Here is a 21,362-nt window from a genome sequence, read left to right as displayed (position 1 = left end):
CTACTGTTCACTCCAGCGGTTACATATGCTCACTATTACTCACAACAGTGGTTGCACATGCAATCACTATTGTCTGAACCATTGCATATCCTCTCTACTGAGCTACAAGTTGCACATGTTCACTAATGCTCACACCAGTGGCTGCACATGCTCACTGTTGCTCCCACCGGTGGTTGCACATGCTAACTGTTTCTCACACCAGTGGCTGCACATGCTCATTACTGCTCCCACCAGTGGTTGCACATACTCACTATTGCTCACACCAGGAGTTACACAACTCATTACTGCTCACACCACTGGTTAGGCTTCTTTCACATTGCGTTTCAGTGGCTCTGTCAGGGCATACGTCCAAAAAAGCACCCCTCCCTCCACAAAACGTGTTTCGGACGTATGCGCCGACAGGGCCATTGAGTATAATGGAGCAGACAGAGCTAGCGTATGCTCTGTCTTGCACCATTTTCGGGTGTATATGCTTTTTGCAGGCGGACACTCGTACATAGTTTGCTACGTCTGGGCATCCGCCTGCAGAAAGCGTATACACCCTAAAATGGTGCAAGACAGAGCATACGCTTGCTCTGTCTGCTCTATTATACTTAATGGCCCTGTCGGTGCATATGTTTGAAACATGTTTTGTGGGGGGAGGGGTGGGATTTTGGACGTATGCCCCGATGGAGCCACTGGAACGTAATGTGAAAGGAGCCTTATACATACTTATTGTTCCTCACACCAGTGGTTGCACATGCTCACTACTGCTCACACCACTGGTTATACATACTAATTGTTCCTCACACCAGTGGTTGCACATGCTCACTACTGCTCACACCACTGGTTATACATACTAATTGTTCCTCACACCAGTGGTTGCACATGCTCACTACTGCTCACACCACTGGTTATACATACTCATTGTTCCTCACACCAATGGTTGCATATGCTCACTACTGATCACACCACTGGTTATACATACTCATTGTTCCTCACACCAATGGTTGCATATGCTCACTACTGATCACACCACTGGTTATACATACTCATTGTTCCTCACACCAGATGTTGCACATGCTCACACCACTGGTTATACATACTCATTGTTCCTCACACCAGTGGTTGCACATGCTCACTACTGCTCACACCACTGGTTATACATACTCATTGTTCCTCACACCAATGGTTGCATATGCTCACTACTGATCACACCACTGGTTATACATACTCATTGTTCCTCACACCAGATGTTGCACATGCTCACTACTGCTCACACCACTGGTTATACATACTCATTGTTCCTCACACCAATGGTTGCATATGCTCACTACTGATCACACCACTGGTTATACATACTCATTGTTCCTCACACCAGATGTTGCACATGCTCACTACTGATCACACCACTGGTTATACATACTCATTGTTCCTCACACCAATGGTTGCATATGCTCACTACTGATCACACCACTGGTTATACATACTCATTGTTCCTCACACCAGATGTTGCACATGCTCACTACTGCTCACACCACTGGTTATACATACTCATTGTTCCTCACACCAGTGGTTGCACATGCTCACTACTGCTCACACCACTGGTTATACATACTCATTGTTCCTCACACCAGTGGTTGCACATGCTCACTATTGCTTACACCAGTGGTTGCACAGGCTCAGTAATACTCACACTAGCGGTTAAAATGGTCACTATTGCTCCAATCATACAGGGGACGCCTGGACCACTAGTGATCATATATTTATAAAATGTTCCCATGGATATGTATTGATTATCGGATAACCGCTGTAAATATATTTTTCTACACACTGGCTTTACTCCAGTCTCCTACATTTTATATTTTAGTTGACGATCACAGGACAGAGCCTTCTGGAGAATCCATCCAGCTGAATTTAGAAATTGACATGTGACAGATCCTACATAGAAAATAAAACATATTATTAGAAAGTGACTGCTGGCAGCAACATCAATCAGCAAGTGATCTCACCTAATGACCTAAAGTAAAAGCGGGCCTGGTCTCCCGCCTAACAAAGGACCCCGCTCTGCTGCAGCTTTCTTAGCCGGCTGATAAAAAAAGATCTGACATAAAGCTTCACTGGAGCAGAGAATCAATAATTGCTCACTGCTCCAAGCAAGTTGTCCCTCAAAACAATCTTCTCAGGGAAAACACAGAGAATCTAAGCATCTGAGTAAATTTCCCTTTCAATTCGCCTAAGAAGTGATTAAAAAGCCATTTACTCAGACAAGTCTCTTACTTCCATGGGGGGTAACAGCATCATTTTCTTTCTTGTCAGCTAAAACAAATACAGTACTAGCTGACTGTACAAAGAAGCCGAAAACATATAATAGCGGTAATAGAGCGCTGCGGCTGATGTGGAATACCGCGCATTACACCTATGTTGTATAGGCTCTAAATAATTATGGGCTGAGAGGAGAGATTACAATATACCAGCAAACAGCTATTTATTACACGGAAAACCAGCACTGGTGGCAATTCTCTGCTTTATTATCCTATATAAACCAGAACTGTCCTCCCAGGCAGCAATACACGCCACATATTAAATAGGGGTTCATGAGGCTGTCATCGCACGCACACTACTTTACCATTACAGATGCCCGAGACCCCCGGACTGTCCATGCTACCAATGGCTGAAATAGCTCAGGGGTGGGCAATTCATTTTCCCAAAGGGCCACATTAGAAATCTTCACAAAATAAAAAAATGGATGCTTATCTCTGGCTCTATATTGTTATGTCATGTGACCGCTGCAGCCAATCAGTGGCCCGGGAAAGAAGTATGCAAACTGTCAGCAGGTTTTTGATATTTATTCTGAGTGCAGAATGATTTCTGGGTTAAGAGTCTGATTCCGGTGATGTGTCACTTACTAGGCTGTGTGTTACTGTTTCAATAAATTCAGTGTTTTATCAGCAGGTGATTATCACTACAGGACTAGGTGTCTTGTGCTTCCCAGTCAACTGCTCTGTATAACCAACCCCAGCCTCAGCACTAATTGCCAGCTTACTTCCAATATTCCGTGTACACAGACAGCTGCCAATCAGTGGTGAGAGCGGGGTTATACAGAGCTCAGCATTTAGAGAACTGCTAGATTTGCAGCAGAAAGAACTGTGATTGTACAAAAAGGACAGCAAGGAGGCCAGCAAGTGACACATTGCCGGAATCAGGGTCTTTGCCCGATACTGTTCTCAAATTGCAAAATCCTCCCATTAAAGTGCCTTTCCAGTATTTTTTTTTCAGAGGTAGAGTGGCACTTTAAACCTAAACCACCTGCCCCGTCATATACTCACCTTCCAACAGCTTTACCTTTTACTGACGCTGCCCGATCCTGCGGCCCCATCTTGTGACTATAACTTCTGACTGGCCGGAAATTACCTCATAAGCTCTCAATGCATCTCTATGAGAGCCAGAATGAGACCAGTACAAGGCTCTTATAGAGTTGTATTGAGTTGTGTCCTACAGCACACTCCATGAGGCTGCCGGCAGGTCATGAATCACAGGAGACCGACAAAGTGGAGATGATAGAAGATGAAAACAGAGAAAGTGAGTTTAAGACAAGGGGCAGGGGCCTTAAGGCCCCGTCACATACAGAGATAAATCTTTGGCAGATCTGTGGTTGCAGTGAAATCATGGACATATTGTTCCATTTGTACACAGCCACAAACCTGGCACTGATTGTCCACAATTTCACTGCAACCACAGATCTGCCACAATGGAGAGCAATGAGCACATAGACTGATAAAGTGGCCCAGTAGGGAGGTGCGCTTTGTCCCAATCTTGCACTTGCCCTTGCCTTGCGTCTATGCGTCAGGTCTATGTGTCTATAAAGTTCACATTGGATCCAAGCAGACTGCGATACTGCCAACATTATATCATGGCTTAGCTACTTTGCAATACTGGTGGATGTCTTTCTGCGTGGCCAACGGGTCGTAATTTGCAAGGTCTGAGATAGATGGACTGAGTCCACCAGAGTGAGACTTGTTGTTATCACCAATAAGATAAAGATTTATCTATATAACATCTATATTCTCCAATAATCCATATCAAACAGGATTATCAGGATGAGACCCCTTCTAAATAAGAAGCTCCAGAAAGCTGTCACCTTGGAAATGCCCTGCAATCAATAGGCTGCTGCCTATAATGCCGAAGAGGCTAAGTGGATCAGGGGCAGACATACAGTGCCTTGCGAAAGTATTCGGCCCCCTTGAATTTTTCAACCTTTTCCCACATTTCAGGCTTCAAACATAAAGATAAAAATGTTAATGTTCTGGTGAAGAATTAACAACAAGTGGGACACAATTGTGAAGTTGAACAAAATGTATTGCTTATTTTATACTTTTGTAAAAAAGAATAAACTGAAAATCGGGGCATGCAATATTATTCATCCCCTTTACTTTCAGTGCAGCAAACTCACTACAGAAGTTCATTGAGGATCTGTGAATGATCCAATGTTGTCCTAAATGACTGTTGATGATAAATATAAGCCACCTGTGTGTAATCACGTCTCCATATAAATGCACTTGCTCTGTGATAATCTCAGTGTTCTGTTTAAAGCACAGATAGCATCATGAAGACCTAGGAACACAACAGGCAGGTCCATGATACTGTTGTGGAGACGTTTAAAGCTGGATTTGGTTAAAAAAATATTTCCAAAACTTTAAACATCCCAAGAAGCACTGTGCAAGCGATCATATTGAAATGGAAGGAGTATCATACCACTGCAAATGTACCAAGACCTGGCCGTCCCTCAAAAATGTCATGCAAACAAGGAGAAGATTGATCAGAGATGCAGCCAAGAGGCCCATGATCACTCTGGATGAACTAAAGAGATCTACAGCTGAGGTGAAAGAGTCTGTCCATAGGACAACAATCAGTCGTACACTGCATAAATCTGGCCTTTATGGAAGAGTGGCAAGAAGAAAGCCATTTCTCAAAGATATCCATAAAAAAGTGTAATTTAAAGTTTGCCACAAGCCACCTGGGAGGCACACCAAACATGTGGAAGAAGGTGCTCTGGTCAGATTAAACCAAAATTGAACTTTTTGGGCACAATGCAAAACGATATGTTTGGCGTAAAAGCAACACAGCTCATCACCCTGAACACACCATCCCCACTGTCAAACATGGTGGTGGCAGCATCATGGTTTGGGCCTGCTTTTCTTCATAAGGGACAGGTAAGATGGCTAAAATTGATGGGAAGATGGATGGAGCCAAATACAGGACCATTTTTGAAGAAAACCTGATGGAGTCTGCAAAAGACCTGAGACTGGGACAGAGATTTGTCTTTCAACAAGACAATGATCCAAAACATAAAGCAAAATCTACAATGGAATGGTTCACAAATAAACATATCCAGGTGTTAGAATGGCCAAGTCAAAGTCCAGATCTGAATCCAATCGAGAATCTGTGGAAAGAGCTGAAAACCGCTGTTCACAAACGCTCTCCATCCAACCTGACTCAGCTCGAGCTGTTTGTAAAGGAAGAATGGGCAAGAATTTCAGTCTCTCGATGTGCAAAACTGATAGAGACATACCCCAAGCGACTTGCAGCTGTAATTGCTGTAAAAGGTGGCGCTATAAAGTATTAACTTAAAGGGGCTGAATAATATTGCACGCCCCAATTTTCAGTTTATTATTTTTTATAAAAGTTTAAACTAAGCAATAAATATCGTTCAACTTCACAATTGTGTCCCACTTCTTGTTGATTCTTCACCATAAAAATGTCCGTGTTTTTCTGGTACGTGTTTCACGGATCACACCACTGCGTGGTTTGTGGGACATCAGTAATGCCATAAAAAAAACGGACACGCGTGTACGACGCACGGAGACACGGTCATTGAAAAATTACTGATGTGTGCGCAGACCCATTGATTATAATGGGTCTGCGTATGTCAGTGATTCTGGTACATAAAAAAAAAAGCACAAATGTACCAGAATCACTGACGTCTGAAACAGGCCTAAGGCCCCTTTCACACGTCAGTGATTCTGGTACGTTTATGCTTTTTTTTAAACAAACCAGAATCACTGACATACGCAGACCCATTATAATCAATGGGTCTGCTCACACATCAGTGATTTTTCACAGAACATGTCTCCGTGCAGCGTGCACCCTTGGCCGTGATTGCTGCACGGAGACATGTCAGTTTTTTTCTGGCATCACTGATGACCCACGGACCACACTATGGTGTGATCCGTGTGTGATCAGTGAAACACTGACATATTAAATATTAAAAATTTTCAACTTACCTTGCCTGTGATTCGCTCTGCAGCCTCCTCTGCTTTCGGCAGCTTCTGCCTGGCTCATGAATATTCATGAAAGCAGGAATTGCCGACCAGGAAGTAGCTGCTGAGAGCGGTGGGCGGACGCTGGAGACGCGAGGAGATCAGCACCATGGACAGCAGGAGCGAAGGCAGGTGAGTAATGTCCATATGCAATCACGGCACACGGAGGGACATGTGCGTGTTGTACACGCCAGTGAAAAACGTCAGTGTTTTTCACTGACGTGTGAAACGGGCCTAAGGGTGTAAAAAAAAGCAGAGAATGTCACTTGAGAACTGTCCGTTTTTTAATGTCTCATAGGTAGGAGAAGCTTCGAATGTCTTTTTTTATTATTTTGCACACAATAAAAAGACATGTCACACTGATGGTAATGACAGCCCCAATGACCAAAAATGGATGAAAACTGGTGAAAAATCCCCTGATGAAAATAAAAAGTTTTTCCTTATATACAAAACAAATGGATGACTGAAGGACTTAATCAAGCAATATTGCCATCACAGCTATTTGTGGCTATTATCATAGGAGCGTGGCTTTGTAGGTAAAACAGCCAATTCAATGCAAAATTAAATGTTTGTAGAGAAAAACAGTGGAGAGACAGAAACGGCACAGGATCAAAGCTGCTGCATGTGAACATATCCTTAGACCTCACGCACACAAGCGTATAAATCATAGGAGTGCAACCTGATAAAAAAGGGGCTGCACTTGGACCAAGTGAGGCAGTGCAGAATCCAGGCCCAGAAATAATACTTTCAACTACTTTTGATGTGAGACCCATCGTTCCTGGATTTCTTTATCTCATTTCTTAGGTGAGATATTACCTTTAGCGTCCAGCCAAACAGAGGGTCCAAAACTGCACCTAACGCTATGGGCATCAGGGTAAATTTGATATGATCTCTAAATAACTCAACATACAGCCATTAAAGTCTAAACCGCTGGCAACAAAAGTGAGTACACCACTAAGTGAAAAGGGCCAAATTGTGCCCAATGTCTAAATATTTTGTGTGGCCACCATTATTTTCAAGCATTGCCTTACCTCTCTTGGGCATAGACCACAGGAGCCACTGGAATCCTCTTCCATCCTCCATGCTCACAACATGGAGCTGGTGGAAATTAGAAACCTTGTGCTCAATAGGGTTAAGGTCTGGAGACAAGTTTACCCTCAGTTTCTTGAGCAAGGCACTGGTTGTCTGGAAGTGTGTTTGAGGTCGTTATCATGTTGGAATACTGCCCTGTGGTCTAATTTCCGAAAGGAGGGGATCATGCTCTGCTTCCATATGTCACAGTACATGTTGGCATTGATGGTTCTCTGAATGATCTGTAGCTTCCCACAGCCGGCAGCACACATGCAGCCCCAAACCATGACACTCCCACCACCATGTTTGATAAATCTGTCTTTGTACTCCTCACCTAGTTGAATCTACAGACGCTTGACTCCTTCTGAACCAAATAAGTCTACAGTGGAACCTCGCTTAACGAGTAACAAAGTTATCGAGAATTTCGCTTAACAAGCAAAACTTTCTGTAAATTTGTAACTCGGTTTACGAGAAAGCTTTGCTGTACGAGCAAAATCCTCACCGCACACACTTCCGGTTCCGTACATCCACCGCGCTCTGACCCGCTCTTGCAGTCCACACAAACACACACAAGCACGCACAAAACACACACAAACAAACACGCACGCATGCACACAAACACACACATGCATGCACAAACACGCACAAACACACACGCACGCACACACATACAGTATTATGCTCACCTTACCTTCTGTTCCACTGCCGGCATCATGGTTCTTGTAGTCCGCCGGTACATCGCGACGTCCTCACGGCGAACTACAAGACCCAGGAGGCCGGCGATGGAACGGAAGGTAAGGTGAGCATAATATGTGTACCTTCAGTTCCATCGCCGGTCTCCTGGGTCCTGTAGTTCGCCGCTCCACTCCAGGCTGTGCATCAGCAACCATAGCGACGAAGCAGGAACTTCCTCTGTCACCGCTACTCAAAGGCAGCGCACTGAACAATCAGAGGCAAGTGGCTCCTGCCTTTGACGTCAGCGCTTTGGCAGCGGAAGTTACTCCCTTGTCGTTATGGTAACCCGATACACAGCCCGTACCGGAGAACAGCAAGTCCCAGGAGACCGGCGATGGAACGGAAGGTAAGGTGAGCATAATATGTGCGTGTGCCTGCGTGCTTGTGTGTTTGTGTGAGTTTGTGTGTGTCTGTACGTGTTTGTGCATGTGTAGAATGGCACAATAGGGGACCAGGATGGCACAAGTTGTGGAACGAATTGTCTGAGCTTGCATTATTTCCTATGGGAAATCTTGCTTTGCTGAACGAGTAACTTGGTTTACAAGCACATTCCCAAAATGGATTGTTCTCGTTAACCAAGGTTCCACTGTATATTGGTCAGGATATGGTTCTAGTAATCAATGTCCTTTGCTTGTTTTCAGCAAAATGTGGGCCTTCTTGAGCATCATCATTAGAAGATGTACGAGTGTTGGCAGCACTCATACATCTATTTTGAAAAGACAATCTCTATATAGGATGCTGAGCATGTGCAGTAAACTCCTTTGGTTGACCATTGCGAGGCCTGTTCTGAGTGGAATCTTTCCTGTTAAACCGCTGTATGTTCTTGGCCACCATGCTGCAGCTCAGTGTCAGGGTGTTGCCAATCTTCTTATAGCCTAGGCAACATTTTTTTCAGATCCTCAACAAATTCTTTACCATGAGGTGCCATGTTGAACTTCCAGTGACCAGTATGAGAGAGTGTGTGAGCGATAACACCGAATTTACCACATCTGCTCCCCATTCACACCTGAGATTTTGTAATACTAATGAGTCACATGACACCGGGAAGGGAAAATGGCTAAATGAGCACAATTTGACCATTTTCACTTAGGGTGTACTCACTTTTGTTGATAGTGGTTAGACATTAATGGCTGTGTGTTGAATTATTTAGGGCACACCAAATTTACACGGTTATACAAGCTGTACATGGACTTCTTTACATCGTATCAAAGTGTCATATCTTCAGTGTTGTCCCATGAAAAGATGTAATAAGATATTTACAAATATGTGAGGGGTGTACTCACTTTTGTGATATACTGTAATACAGCACTAGTATTCACATCGCAAAAAATGTAATTAGAAACCTTAGATGACATCGGTCAATGGCTTGTACAATGTTAAATGATCTTAATCCTATTAAGTGAGATAATCTTTTGTGACAAGTTATCAAGTGGTGCTTACTTGTAGATGTAAAGGGAACCAAGTTTTTCTACTCCATCTGAGAGCAGCATAATGTAGACACAGAGACCCTGATCCCAGCAATGTGTCACTTAAGCAGGCTTTACACGCTACGAGATCGCTATAGCGATCTCGTTGGGGTCACGAATTTTGTGACGCACATCCGGCCGCTGTAGCGATCTTGTTGTGTGTGACTCCTAGGAGCGCTTTTGGATCGTTACAAAAACGTCCAAAATCCCTCGTTGACATGGGGGTCCATTCTCAAATATCGCTGCTGCAGTGTGTACGATGTAGTTCGTCGTTCCTGCGACAGCACACATCGCTGCGTGTAACGCTGCAGGAGCGAGGAACCTCTCCTTACCTGCCGCCGCCCGCAATGCGGAAGGAATGAGGTGGGCGGGATGTTACGTCCCGCTCATCTCCGCCCCTCCGCTTTGATTGGGCGGCCGCTTAGTGACGTCGCTGTGACGCCGCACGGACCGCCCCCTTAGAAAGGAGGCGGTTCGCCGGTCACAGCGACGTCGCCGAGCAGGTAAGTAGTGTGACGGGTTTGGGCAATGTTGTGCGCCACGAGCAGTGATTTTCCCATGCACAACTGATGGGGGCGGGTACACACGCTAGCGTGTAAAGTGGCCTTTATTGACCTTTTGCTGTCATTTTCATAAAATCAATGTTTTGTCTGCTGCAGATGTAGCAGTTTTGTGAATATTGAGCTCTGTATGACCCTACTCACACCACTGATTGACAGCTTTCTGTCCATGGATAGTGTATGCACAAAGCTGCCAGTGGAGGGGATTAGTTATGCAGAGCTCATGAACATGGAGGACTATCTGGCATCAAATGTACTAGTCCTCCAGTGATAATCTCCTGTTGATAAACAGTGATTTTACCAAAACTGCTTAATTGTAGCCAGGGTTGGACTGTCCCACCATAGTACCACTAAATCCAGGTTACTATGAAAGCTTTAAATGTGATTTTGAGCCATTTCTTTGCTTCCGGAGTTGACTAATATCTATCGAACATAATGCAAAATCTGACAGTGCCACTTAAGTGTTCTTATAAGGCTCAGGAGCTTTAGGCCCAGGCAGGCACCAGGGCCTATGGGAAATGCTACTTCTGCAGCCCATATTGCTACACGCTGCCAAGACTTAAAAGTGTATGAATCGACACGGGGGGATCTGAGGATCATTTATGTTTGTAATAATTAGGCAATACATGATGACTTTACCGGTGACAGAATACAAGTGAAGTGGCTCACATTACAGCACCTTATTTGCTGGACAAGCAAGTCACAAAAAATAAAAACCTCGTCTTTGTGACTAGCTTGTCTCAACTACCGTGTCATAAGGGGTCGCAACAAATTCCCATTCACTTGTTGTCGTGCTATGTAGCAGCTACATATATAGGGCTACTTTCACACTTGCGCTGAATGGCATCCGTTGCATTGCGTTGTGTGACGGATGCAACGGATCGTACAAAACAACGGAGTCTTTATTATTTTTTTTTTCTTCTTTCGTTTTACCGGCGGCAGACTATTGTGAACGATCAGCTGATCGCTCACAGCAGCCGGTCGACGGGTAATCGTTCGGCCGCCGAGAAAGTGTGAGGGGGACGGAGTGCGGGGTCGGAGTACGGGGTTTGTGGAGCCGAGCGGGACCATGGCACTGAGGACGTCAGTGCAGCGAGGAATGCAAGGCTCGGGACAAGTGTGTGTGTGTGTGTGTGTGTGCGTGTGTACATGTGGAGTGAAGTGCGGGAGGGGGCGGAGCTGAGTGGGAAAGTGTCGGGCTCCCTGCACACATAGCCAGGGTAAATATCGGGTAACTAGGCAAAGCACTTTGCTTGGTTACCCGATATTTACCTTGGTTACCAGCGTACACCGCTTAGCGCTGGCTCCTTGCACCCGTAGCAAGGGTAAATATCGGGTAACTAGGCAAAGCACTTTGCTTGGTTACCCGATATTTACCTTGGTTACCAGCGTACACCGCTTAGCGCTGGCTCCTTGCACCCGTAGCAAGGGTAAATATCGGGTAACTAGGCAAAGCACTTTGCTTGGTTACCCGATATTTACCTTGGTTACCAGCGTACGCTGCTTAGCGCTGGCTCCTTGCACCCGTAGCCAGGGTAAATATCGGGTAACTAGGGAAAGCGCATTGCTTAGTAACCCGATGTTTACCCTGGTTACGTGTGCAGGGAGCCAGAGAGAGCATACGCAGCGAAATGCTACGGATTGCGCTGCTCAAAAAACGTTACATGCAGCGTTCCCTCCGCCCGACGCAGCGTCAAAATAACGACTCTGCGTCGTGCAGCGGATGCAACGCAAGACCATCCGTTGCTATCCGTAGCTAATAGAAGTCCATGAGGAATATACCGGTTTCCTGTAACGGTTACCGTAATTCCTCAAGGCTGCGGATAGCAACGGAAGCCGTCCAACCCAAGTGTGAAAGTAGCCTAACAATCTTTGCCCATGAGATCTGTGTTGCAGCCAAAGTTGATGTGTAGCCCTAGCCTTAAAGAGATTGTCCACTACTCAGACAAGCCCTTCTTAAAGAGATTATCCACTACTCAGACAAGCCCTTCTTAAAGAGATTGTCCACTACTCAGACAAGCCCTTCTTAAAGAGATTGTCCACTACTCAGACAAGCCCTTCTTAAAGAGATTATCCACTACTCAGACAAGCCCTTCTTAAAGAGATTGTCCACTACTCAGACAAGCCCTTCTTAAAGAGATTGTCCACTACTCAGACAAGCCCTTCTTAAAGAGATTGTCCACTACTCAGACAAGCCCTTCTTAAAGAGATTATTCACTACTCAGACAAGCCCTTCTTAAAGAGATTGTCTACTACTCGGTCAAACCCTTCTTAATCACCATGTTTACTTACTTTAAGCCTATAACTCACCTCCAGTGCTGGTGCTGTTCCAGTTCTGTTTGCACTTGCTCTCCTGATGCTCACTTGAAGTTGTCCCGTTTCGCGAGCTCTAAGCTCAATCAGAGCTGGCTTACCTCTCCCGATCTTCAGATGAATCAATCATCAAGAGGAAGAGTTTCCAGATGCAGTTCTGATGTTCGATTCACCTGAAGCTGGGAGAGTGAAGCCAGGGCTGACTGGGCGCAGGGTTCGCAAAATGTAACAACCTCAAATGAGCATCAGGAGAGCAAGTGCAGACACCGCCAGAACTGAGCCAGCACTGGAGGGGAGTATAACCTTTGTTATTTAAACCATGGGAAAGATGGTGATTGAAAAGGAAAAGGGGTGATATGAGTAGTGGTCAACCCCTTTAAATGCAACATTCCCCAATGTAAAATAAAAACAGCTTATATTTGTCTTCAGAAACTTACGTGACATTGTTATGCCAGGAAAGCCATGCAGCCAATCTACACCCACTAATGGGCTTATAGCTTTCTAAATGTAAGAGGTTCATCTGAAGAAAGTGAGAGCACAGTGGTATAGCAATGTCATGTGAGTGTTGGGAGATACGGCGCTGACATTTCTGGATCAGCCTATGATGGCTGGAGAGGATATTTATACTTTATAAGGGGGACTATAGTACTTAAAGGGAATCTGTCAGCAGGTTTTTGCTATGTGAGTTGAAGCCAACATGTTGCAAGGGTTAACAGAGAAAACTTAGGGATGCCTGTATTGTCAAGGTCTGATCTGTTTCTTGCTTGCTATGTTTGTGTAAGCAGGACCCTTATCAATGGAGGAGTACAAATCCACACGCAGCGCAATCCACTATAACCCCTCCTCTGATTGACACATCACTGTCAATGTATAATGTCTATAGAGAGTTTGTCATGGGCGGGACAGCTCTATCAGCTCTGCTACATGGCTAAATAAAAAAATTCTGATTGTATCAGGATGGCTGCATCCAGTAATGTAAGTGATACATTGTTGAATTCAGGATCTTTTTGTGTACATCATGGTGCTATCAGATGAGTAGGAAAAACCTGCTGTCAGATTCTCTATAAGAAGGGGTGGTCCTAGTAGCAGTCATCAATTTAAGTATATTAATCGCTGCATTTAATAATAGGAATATTCTGTCACTGAAAACTACTTTCAATGAAAAGACCTATTACAATCTGACGTAAAAGCTATATCCATCCATAAGATTGCGGTATACAGGGGTGTAACTACGACAGGTGCAGGGGTTGCAATCACTCCCGAGCCCTGGAGCCTTGGGGGCTCCAAAGTCCTTTCTTTATATGAAAAGACCAATGCTGTTAAAGACTTGCAATAATATAGTGCCCGATGGAGCTTTTGCATTGGGGCCCACGAGCTGTACATTTAGCATAGTCTGAGGGAAGGCAAATCCCTTTTCCATCCATACAGAGTGGTCTGAAAGGGCAAATTATGACTTTTTATGGTACCATTATCAATACAGAATCAAAGCAGCATTGCTCCAAGAAGCTTAATGAATGAAAATAAAGGGAAAATATGCTACACTAAAAGTATATATCATTTTACACAAAAGCGGGTGGAGGGATAGAAGTTTCACCTGGGCCAGAGTGCCTTAGTCGGCACATATTAGAAATGCTACTATTAAAAGGAGTCTGTCAGCAGGTTTTTGCTAAGTAAGCTGAAGGCAGCATGCTGCAAGGGTTAACACAGAGAGTTCAGTGATGTCTGTCTTGTCAAGGTCCAATCTGTTGTTTATTTCCTAAGTTTGTTTAAGCAGCAGGACCCTTATTATTGCTTGGACTGGAAAGTGCACGTCAGTCCAGCACGCCCCATCCTCTGATTGACACTTCACTGTCAATGTACAATCTCTATATTGAGAGCCTGGTGTGTGCGGGGCAGCTCTCTCAACTCTGCTACATGGTTAAATCTAAAAATTCTGAATGTGTCAGAATGGCTGCACCCAGTAATCTAAGTGATATGTGACGCCCTGGACTAGCCAGGTAGTCACAAACACAACATCACACACACCCCCTCCCCTGGATAGTCTACATCAGTCAAACGAAATCCTTGTTGACTCCCTCCAGGGTCTAATGTCCACACCAGGTGGGGCGGAGCCAGGCGGCGGTTGGCCCCACCCACCGAGGAGTTCACAGGCCTGGAGGCGGGAAAAGCAGTCAGTTCAGTGGAGTTGTGGAGTTCAGTGTAAGTGGAGTGAGGAGTTGAGTTTGGAGTGGAGGAAATGCTAGTATCTGGGTAGGAGCCCAGGCACTGTCAGCAAGGTCGGCAGACGGTGGTGGCCGTCTGCAGGAGGTGGTGCAAGTCAGGAGGTGGTGCAAGTCAGCGTAACCGTAGGACCGGGGACGGGCGGTGGTCCGCCGGTACCGAGCCGGGGAGCAGATTTGTACCAAGCACAAAGGCAGGGCCATTGGACCCCGACCAGGCTAGGAGCCGCCGACAACGGTCAAATCCGAGAGTGACCGGAACCCCAGGGGTTCCCTAACACCCAACACCCGACAGAAGGCAACAGTCCACACAGTGAGGATAAAAAGCCACCGCCATAGGCTAGAGATCCAAGGGCCAGCGCCTGCGGGCAAAACAGGCTCCTTCGGTACATACACGCCAGGGAGCGGACTACCGTTGGGAAACCATCAGAGTCAAGACATTCCACAAAGGTGCAAAGAAAGACAGCCACCATCAACCTGTCCGGGGAGAGCCAAGACACTGTAGCCGGCTGCAGGATCCGTCCATCCAGCCGTTTGGTTTACCAGAGACTCTCTGAATCTGTGCCTGAGTGAGTACAACAATGCCATCCGGCACCGCGCCGCGCTGCCTCCACAACCCTGCACCCCAGCTACCCTGCCTCCCCATACCACCACCGGGCCCTAGGATCACCAACCCCTACCCACACAGGGGGAACCAACATCCTAGCTGCTCCCATCGCTCCCGGGATCCCCATCACCAGCAGCGGTGGTGCCCATTATCACCACGACCCGTGGGTGGCGTCACGGACTATCTCCCCAAACAAACCACCCCCCTTTTCACTCGAGGGCGAGGAGCGCTGCTCGAGCCCCCGGGTCCGGCCCACCGCTCGAGCCACCGAGCAGCAGCCGCGGACCCGAGCATAGCGAGCGCGGCCCCTCCGCCCGCGACAGATACATCGTTGAACTCAGGGCCTCTTTGCTTACATTATACTGCTCTCAGATGAGGAAGCAAAAACCCGCCGACAGATTCCCTTTAATGAGCCTTGTTACAGATTTTGCATTGATGCCCTCAGTTTCTCCCCTCATACAATGTATGCTTTTATTCTAGTGATATATTGTCCCATATGACTTTGGAACACAAGTATAATATGAGATCAGGATAAGACTGATTAGTACAGGGTGAGTATATACGCTCCGGAGCTGTAGGGTGTACAGCGCAGCATTCTGCACACTTCAATATGCTCGCTATGGGATGACTGTCAACGCTCTAATTGAAAGCATGTAGCTGCCATTTAACAATAGCTGGTAAAATGAAACCGGGCTGAATTGAGACCTATAGGAAGGATATTATTTAGCTACAGAACAGGTGGCAAAACAGACTGTAAATGATACGTCTGTGTAGGGCTGTTCAAGCGCAAGGAACACTGCAACCGCACATTGGGATCTTGGAAGAATTCTTCTCTTAAATTGCGCTTATGTAAGAAACAATGGGATTATTTTACACTCTGAAGCCAAGAGAAATGAAAGCTGAAATATCATCACCTAGAAATACCGATAGTGCCGCCACCTATGGAGACCACATTACCGCTATAACACTCTTGTCCTGGGCATCACATCTCATAGAGCACTGAACATTTTAGGACAAGCTTGTGGGACCAGAGCAGGCAGCAGTTGTACTGTAAATGTTGGGAGTGATTTTTGGTAGCTACTATGGTAGTGATGAGGGAGCACTACCATACTCAGGTGCTCAGTACTCGTAACTAGTGATGAGCGGGCACTACCATGCTCGGGTGCTCTGTACTCGTAACTAGTGATGAGCGAGCACTACCATGCTCAGGTGCTCGGTACTCAGAACCAGTGGTGAGCGAGCACTACCATGCTCAGGTACTCGGTACTCATAACCAGTGATGAGCGAGCACTACCATGCTCAGGTACTCGGTACTCATAACCAGTGGTGAGCGAGCACTACCATGCTCAGGTACTTGGTACTCATAACCAGTGATGAGCGAGCACTACCATACTCAGGTGCTCTGTACTCGTAACTAGTGATGAGCGAGCACTACCATGCTCAGGTGCTCGGTACTCATAACCAGTGGTGAGCGAGCACTACCATGCTCAGGTACTCGGTACTCATAACCAGTGGTGAGCGAGCACTACCATGCTCAGGTACTCGGTACTCATAACCAGTGGTGAGCGAGCACTACCATGCTCAGGTACTCGGTACTCATAACCAGTGGTGAGCGAGCACTACCATGCTCAGGTACTCGGTACTCATAACCAGTGGTGAGCGAGCACTACCATGGTCAGGTACTCGGTACTCATAACCAGTGGTGAGCGAGCACTACCATGCTCAGGTACTTGGTACTCATAACCAGTGATTAGCGAGCACTACCATGCTCAGGTGCTCGGTACTCATAACCAGAGGTGAGCGAGCACTACCATGCTCAGGTACTCGGTACTCATAACCAGTGGTGAGCGAGCACTACCATGCTCAGGTACTCGGTACTCATAACCAGTGGTGAGCGAGCACTACCATGCTCAGGTACTTGGTACTCATAACCAGTGATGAGCGAGCACTACCATGCTCAGGTACTTGGTACTCATAACCAGTGATGAGCGAGCACTACCATGCTCAGGTACTCGGTACTCATAACCAGTGGTGAGCGAGCACTACCATGCTCAGGTACTTGGTACTCATAACCAGTGATTAGCGAGCACTACCATGCTCTGGTGTTCACTACCCGTGACTAATAATGAGAGCGCACTACCACGCTTGGGTGCTCGGTACTCGTAACACATGCTCGGGTGCTCGGTACTCGTAACATGAAGTTGGACGCGCTGATGGACGTGACTCGAGTATAATGACAGTCAATGGGGAACTCGAGCATTTATACGGAAGATCTTGCGAAAAATGCTGGAATTCTCCATTGACTTCCATTGTACTCGGTACTCGAGTGGTGCCCATCTGAGCATCCAACTGCTTGTTACGAGAACTGAGCACCCGAGCGTAGCTGTGCCCGCTAATCACTATAGGCCATCATTACACAATTTGATAACACATTTACCGATAATATTCCCTTCATCTTGCACTCTTTCTTGTCTTATTCTCTTCCGTCATCACTCTGGGGCCCGTTACCCACATTTGTGATTCACACTCCGTATACTGACCATGGGTTTCCTGACTTAACTTGGCATCCTTATATACAAGCCTGTATAGGAGTCTGTTGAGTTCATATAAATGTGTGAAAATGGCATAATTCCCAACACAATGGCAGTGGCCAATCAGGGCTGCTTCTGTAGGCGCGTACTACTGACAAGGCCATGGTCATGCGCCGTTGTCAATTACCTCATATATTTCCAGGAGGAATAACAGAGCAACAATCCAGAATTCTAAGAAAAGATGTTCCAGAAGTGTTAATTCATGGAGACAATAAGCAGATCCATCTGCCCTGGTCTCCTTTATCGGACAGGAGCTTGTGATGTTCAGATGTAAGAGGCTTTCAGCTTTCCTTGCTCTTGGAACGTTCTTGGGGTTCCAGCTTAAACAAAGGCGTTCCTTTATTCTTGTATTGAAATCACCTTTCATTAAGCAGAATTTCAGCCAGTTCTTTGAACTTTAAAGCCATTTTTTCGAGATTGATTCTGTAACCGCGGCCCATGAGGTCAGTTCATGCTGAGACTGCCGTCCACGGCCCGAGCCAAGTGCCAATCTTAGAAGTAAAGAGGCTTCTATCTGCAGGCTTTCACAGTGGGAGGAAGGATGAATGTCCCTGGTGGAGCCATTCACATGTACTGGTGACCTATATACCATGGTACAGCAAACTGCTAATAGGTGGACCCTGCCAACATATCTGTGCGGAGAACTAACGGCATCACAAGAGAAACGGGCGCATCACATGGGTGTAATAGAAGGAGTCAACACAATACGTCCTGGGACACCAACACTAGCCCACCATCGCACCACCTCATGCCCTCGCACTTAATACCCTGGGCAGGGCAGAGTGGCACTGCCCATGGCACCCAGCAGCCAGGCACGTGCCCGTCAGCCCTTCTTACATTCAAATGATTTCATGAACTGATGGAGCCGAAACCTTCATTCCACAATTTGAGATTTAATTGACTGTTTTTGCCATTTCTTAATATTCATAGAAATACCAAAATGGACCCGGCCCACAATGAGGGGCCTTTTACACTCCAGCAAAGCTAACAAAGGGTTATTTTCAGCCCACCCCATGACATGCGCCCAGAAATGAGGGCGTCCGGCTTAATATCAAGGCCAATAAATGAGCGCTGAATTTCCTTTCTGGCTCCATTCAATTACAAGGCTTGTGTGCCTGTACTAATACGTATTAGGTTACGCCTTGTCTCCAGGAGACTTTGATAAAGAAATCCACCATTATGAGTGATTAGCATACGCTGCAATTATTATGCCATTGTTAAGCGCCCCTCAGGGGCTGAAAATAAATTAACCCACCATGAATAAATGAGCCTGACCAAAACTTCATATTAAGTCAAGTACACAGCAGACAGCGCACCCAGGAATCCTAAGCAGGGAGCAGCTCCGGCCCTGGAACCGGGGATGGAGGAGATGGGCACAGGACATGGCAGAGGATGCCTAGATCTATGTCATGTGCCCAGAGCAATCATCTTTCTGGGTCACTGCCAGCCCTAAGGGTCGTGTCACGAGGTCAGTCCCGGGCTCCTACAGAAAGTGACAGAAAGCGGCCAGCAATATCCAGCAAGGGGTGCGGCCGGCTCATTAATGACTGCCATGCACCTGCCAGGGACCAGGCTCTGATGGATCATCTGCCTCACACTGTACCCGCACAGCCAGCAGCACGCCCTATTGTTCGCCCAGACAGGGGTATACTAAAACAATAGTGCTGCTCCGCTATACCACGACCGGGGGGCTTTGTCTACTACAATGGGAAACCCATATACAACAGCCCCGATCTCCACAAATATAGACTGTGCCATGGCCGGGACCACACAATGCTGAGGTCACAGCTCAATAGGCATTATATATATATACTTAGATTGCTGTATACTGTATATATATATACAGGTATATAGTATAATACAATGTATATATCACATATAATATTACACAATAGGCACAGTAGTATACACATCACATATGGGTAGGGTCATAGTACGTGGGACATGGATTAGGCTTAGCTTAGTTATGCACGTATATATATGTATATATATACACACACACATATATATATATATATATATATAGTCTAAACACCTATACATATACACATATGTTCTATATATAATCTATACACATACATACAGACACATATAGACACTCACACACACACATATATATATATATATATATATTCATATGTACATATGTAGGAATATATATATATATGTATATATATAGTGTTTCAATGTACACATATATATTATACATACACACAGTGTTTCTATATACACGTATACTTTCTCTGTATGTGTGTGTGCATATATATTTATATATACAGTGTTTCTACATTCATACATAGTTGCTATATACGTGTCTGTGTATATACAAATATATGTTTATATCAATACGTGTGTATACAAATATGTAAGTCTATATATATATACTTCTTCATAGATAGGTAGATAGATGGAGAGATAGAATGATATATACACATAGTGTGCCAGCAGGCTGGTGGCAGATGCTGCGTCCCGTCCAGTAAGTAATACATGAGGAGGGCACGGTACCTGAGCAGTTGGTGCCCTTGCCCTTGCCGTTCTGGCACTCGCTGGGCAGCTGGTTGGACGCCTGGACCCCGGAGAAGGCGAGGAAGAAGAGCAGCACGGAGGAGCAGGACCACAGGGGAGGCATCCGCCCGGGGGCAGGGGCAGACGGGCCGTCCATGGCGAGGGGCAGCGGATGCTGGTGTGAGAGCGGCTGGGCGAGGAAGGTACCGGCTGCTAGGGCAGGCCAAGAGCATCAATGATGGCACACAGCACGGGGCAGCAGCGGGCACTGCCTCCTCATTCCCTGCAGCCTCAGCCTGGTGTCTTCATACAGGGCAGCACCTCACAGGAGGCTGTCACCCATCCTCAGCACCATGCCAGAGAGAAGCGGCAGCGCTGCCTGCTGTGCCCTCCCGCCCCGATTGCCCCTTCGCTGCCCGCCCGGGTTATTGTTCCGAGCAGCAGAGGCAATGTCACCAGCCTAGATGGGCGCAATACGTGTGGCTGCTGCTCACAACAAAGGGACTGAGCGGAGGAGGAGGAGGAGGAGGAGAAGATGAAGGGGCCCACGTGACGGCAGCCCCCATGCCTCTCCTTGTAGCCAGTAGTAAGCCCCACATGATGCTCATCATCAGAGCTCCCTGCTGGCGAGCTGGGCTCCATATACACATGTAGAGACGTGTCCATATATATATATATACACATATACACATATATATAGACTAATACATATAGGACAGATGAATGGATCACACTGGCGATGATCACTCATGTTCCCAGCGATTATATCTACGGCCAGTGCCATGGTCCAGTCATACACATCTGCTGTGTTAATACCAAGGCTGCAGGCATTGTACTTATTCTGTATATTTAACACTAGAACTACTGAGGTAGTCATTTTGACTACTTTGCACCATGTATTTCTATATAGGTGTCACGAGTCCAGTAGTTCTAGTGTTAATACTGTGCAAAAGTTTTAGGCAGATGAGGAACAAATGCTGCAACGTAATAACGCTT

General features: G+C 46.2%; 1 protein-coding gene across 2 annotated transcripts in view; it reads right to left on the bottom strand.

The window, feature by feature from the left end:
• TMEFF1 (transmembrane protein with EGF like and two follistatin like domains 1) overlaps positions 1–20,879 on the bottom strand; it is a 314,378-nt gene extending 293,499 nt beyond the window's left edge. Inside the window, exon 1 of one of the 2 annotated variants that reach the window (XM_075314890.1) lies at positions 20,367–20,879. In XM_075314890.1, coding sequence (XP_075171005.1) covers positions 20,367–20,523 — 157 coding nt within the window. In that variant the 5' untranslated portion in view covers positions 20,524–20,879. The remainder of the gene's footprint in view (positions 1–20,366) is intronic. The other variant, XM_075314889.1, reaches the window with a different exon arrangement.
• Between the last annotated feature and the right edge of the window lie 483 nt (positions 20,880–21,362).

Source organism: Anomaloglossus baeobatrachus, chromosome 6 (genome assembly GCF_048569485.1).
Source record: "Anomaloglossus baeobatrachus isolate aAnoBae1 chromosome 6, aAnoBae1.hap1, whole genome shotgun sequence".
Taxonomy (NCBI): Eukaryota; Metazoa; Chordata; class Amphibia; order Anura; family Aromobatidae; genus Anomaloglossus; species Anomaloglossus baeobatrachus.
The sequence above is the reverse complement of the archived record's forward strand: the minus strand, read 5'-3'. Positions and strand labels throughout refer to the sequence as shown.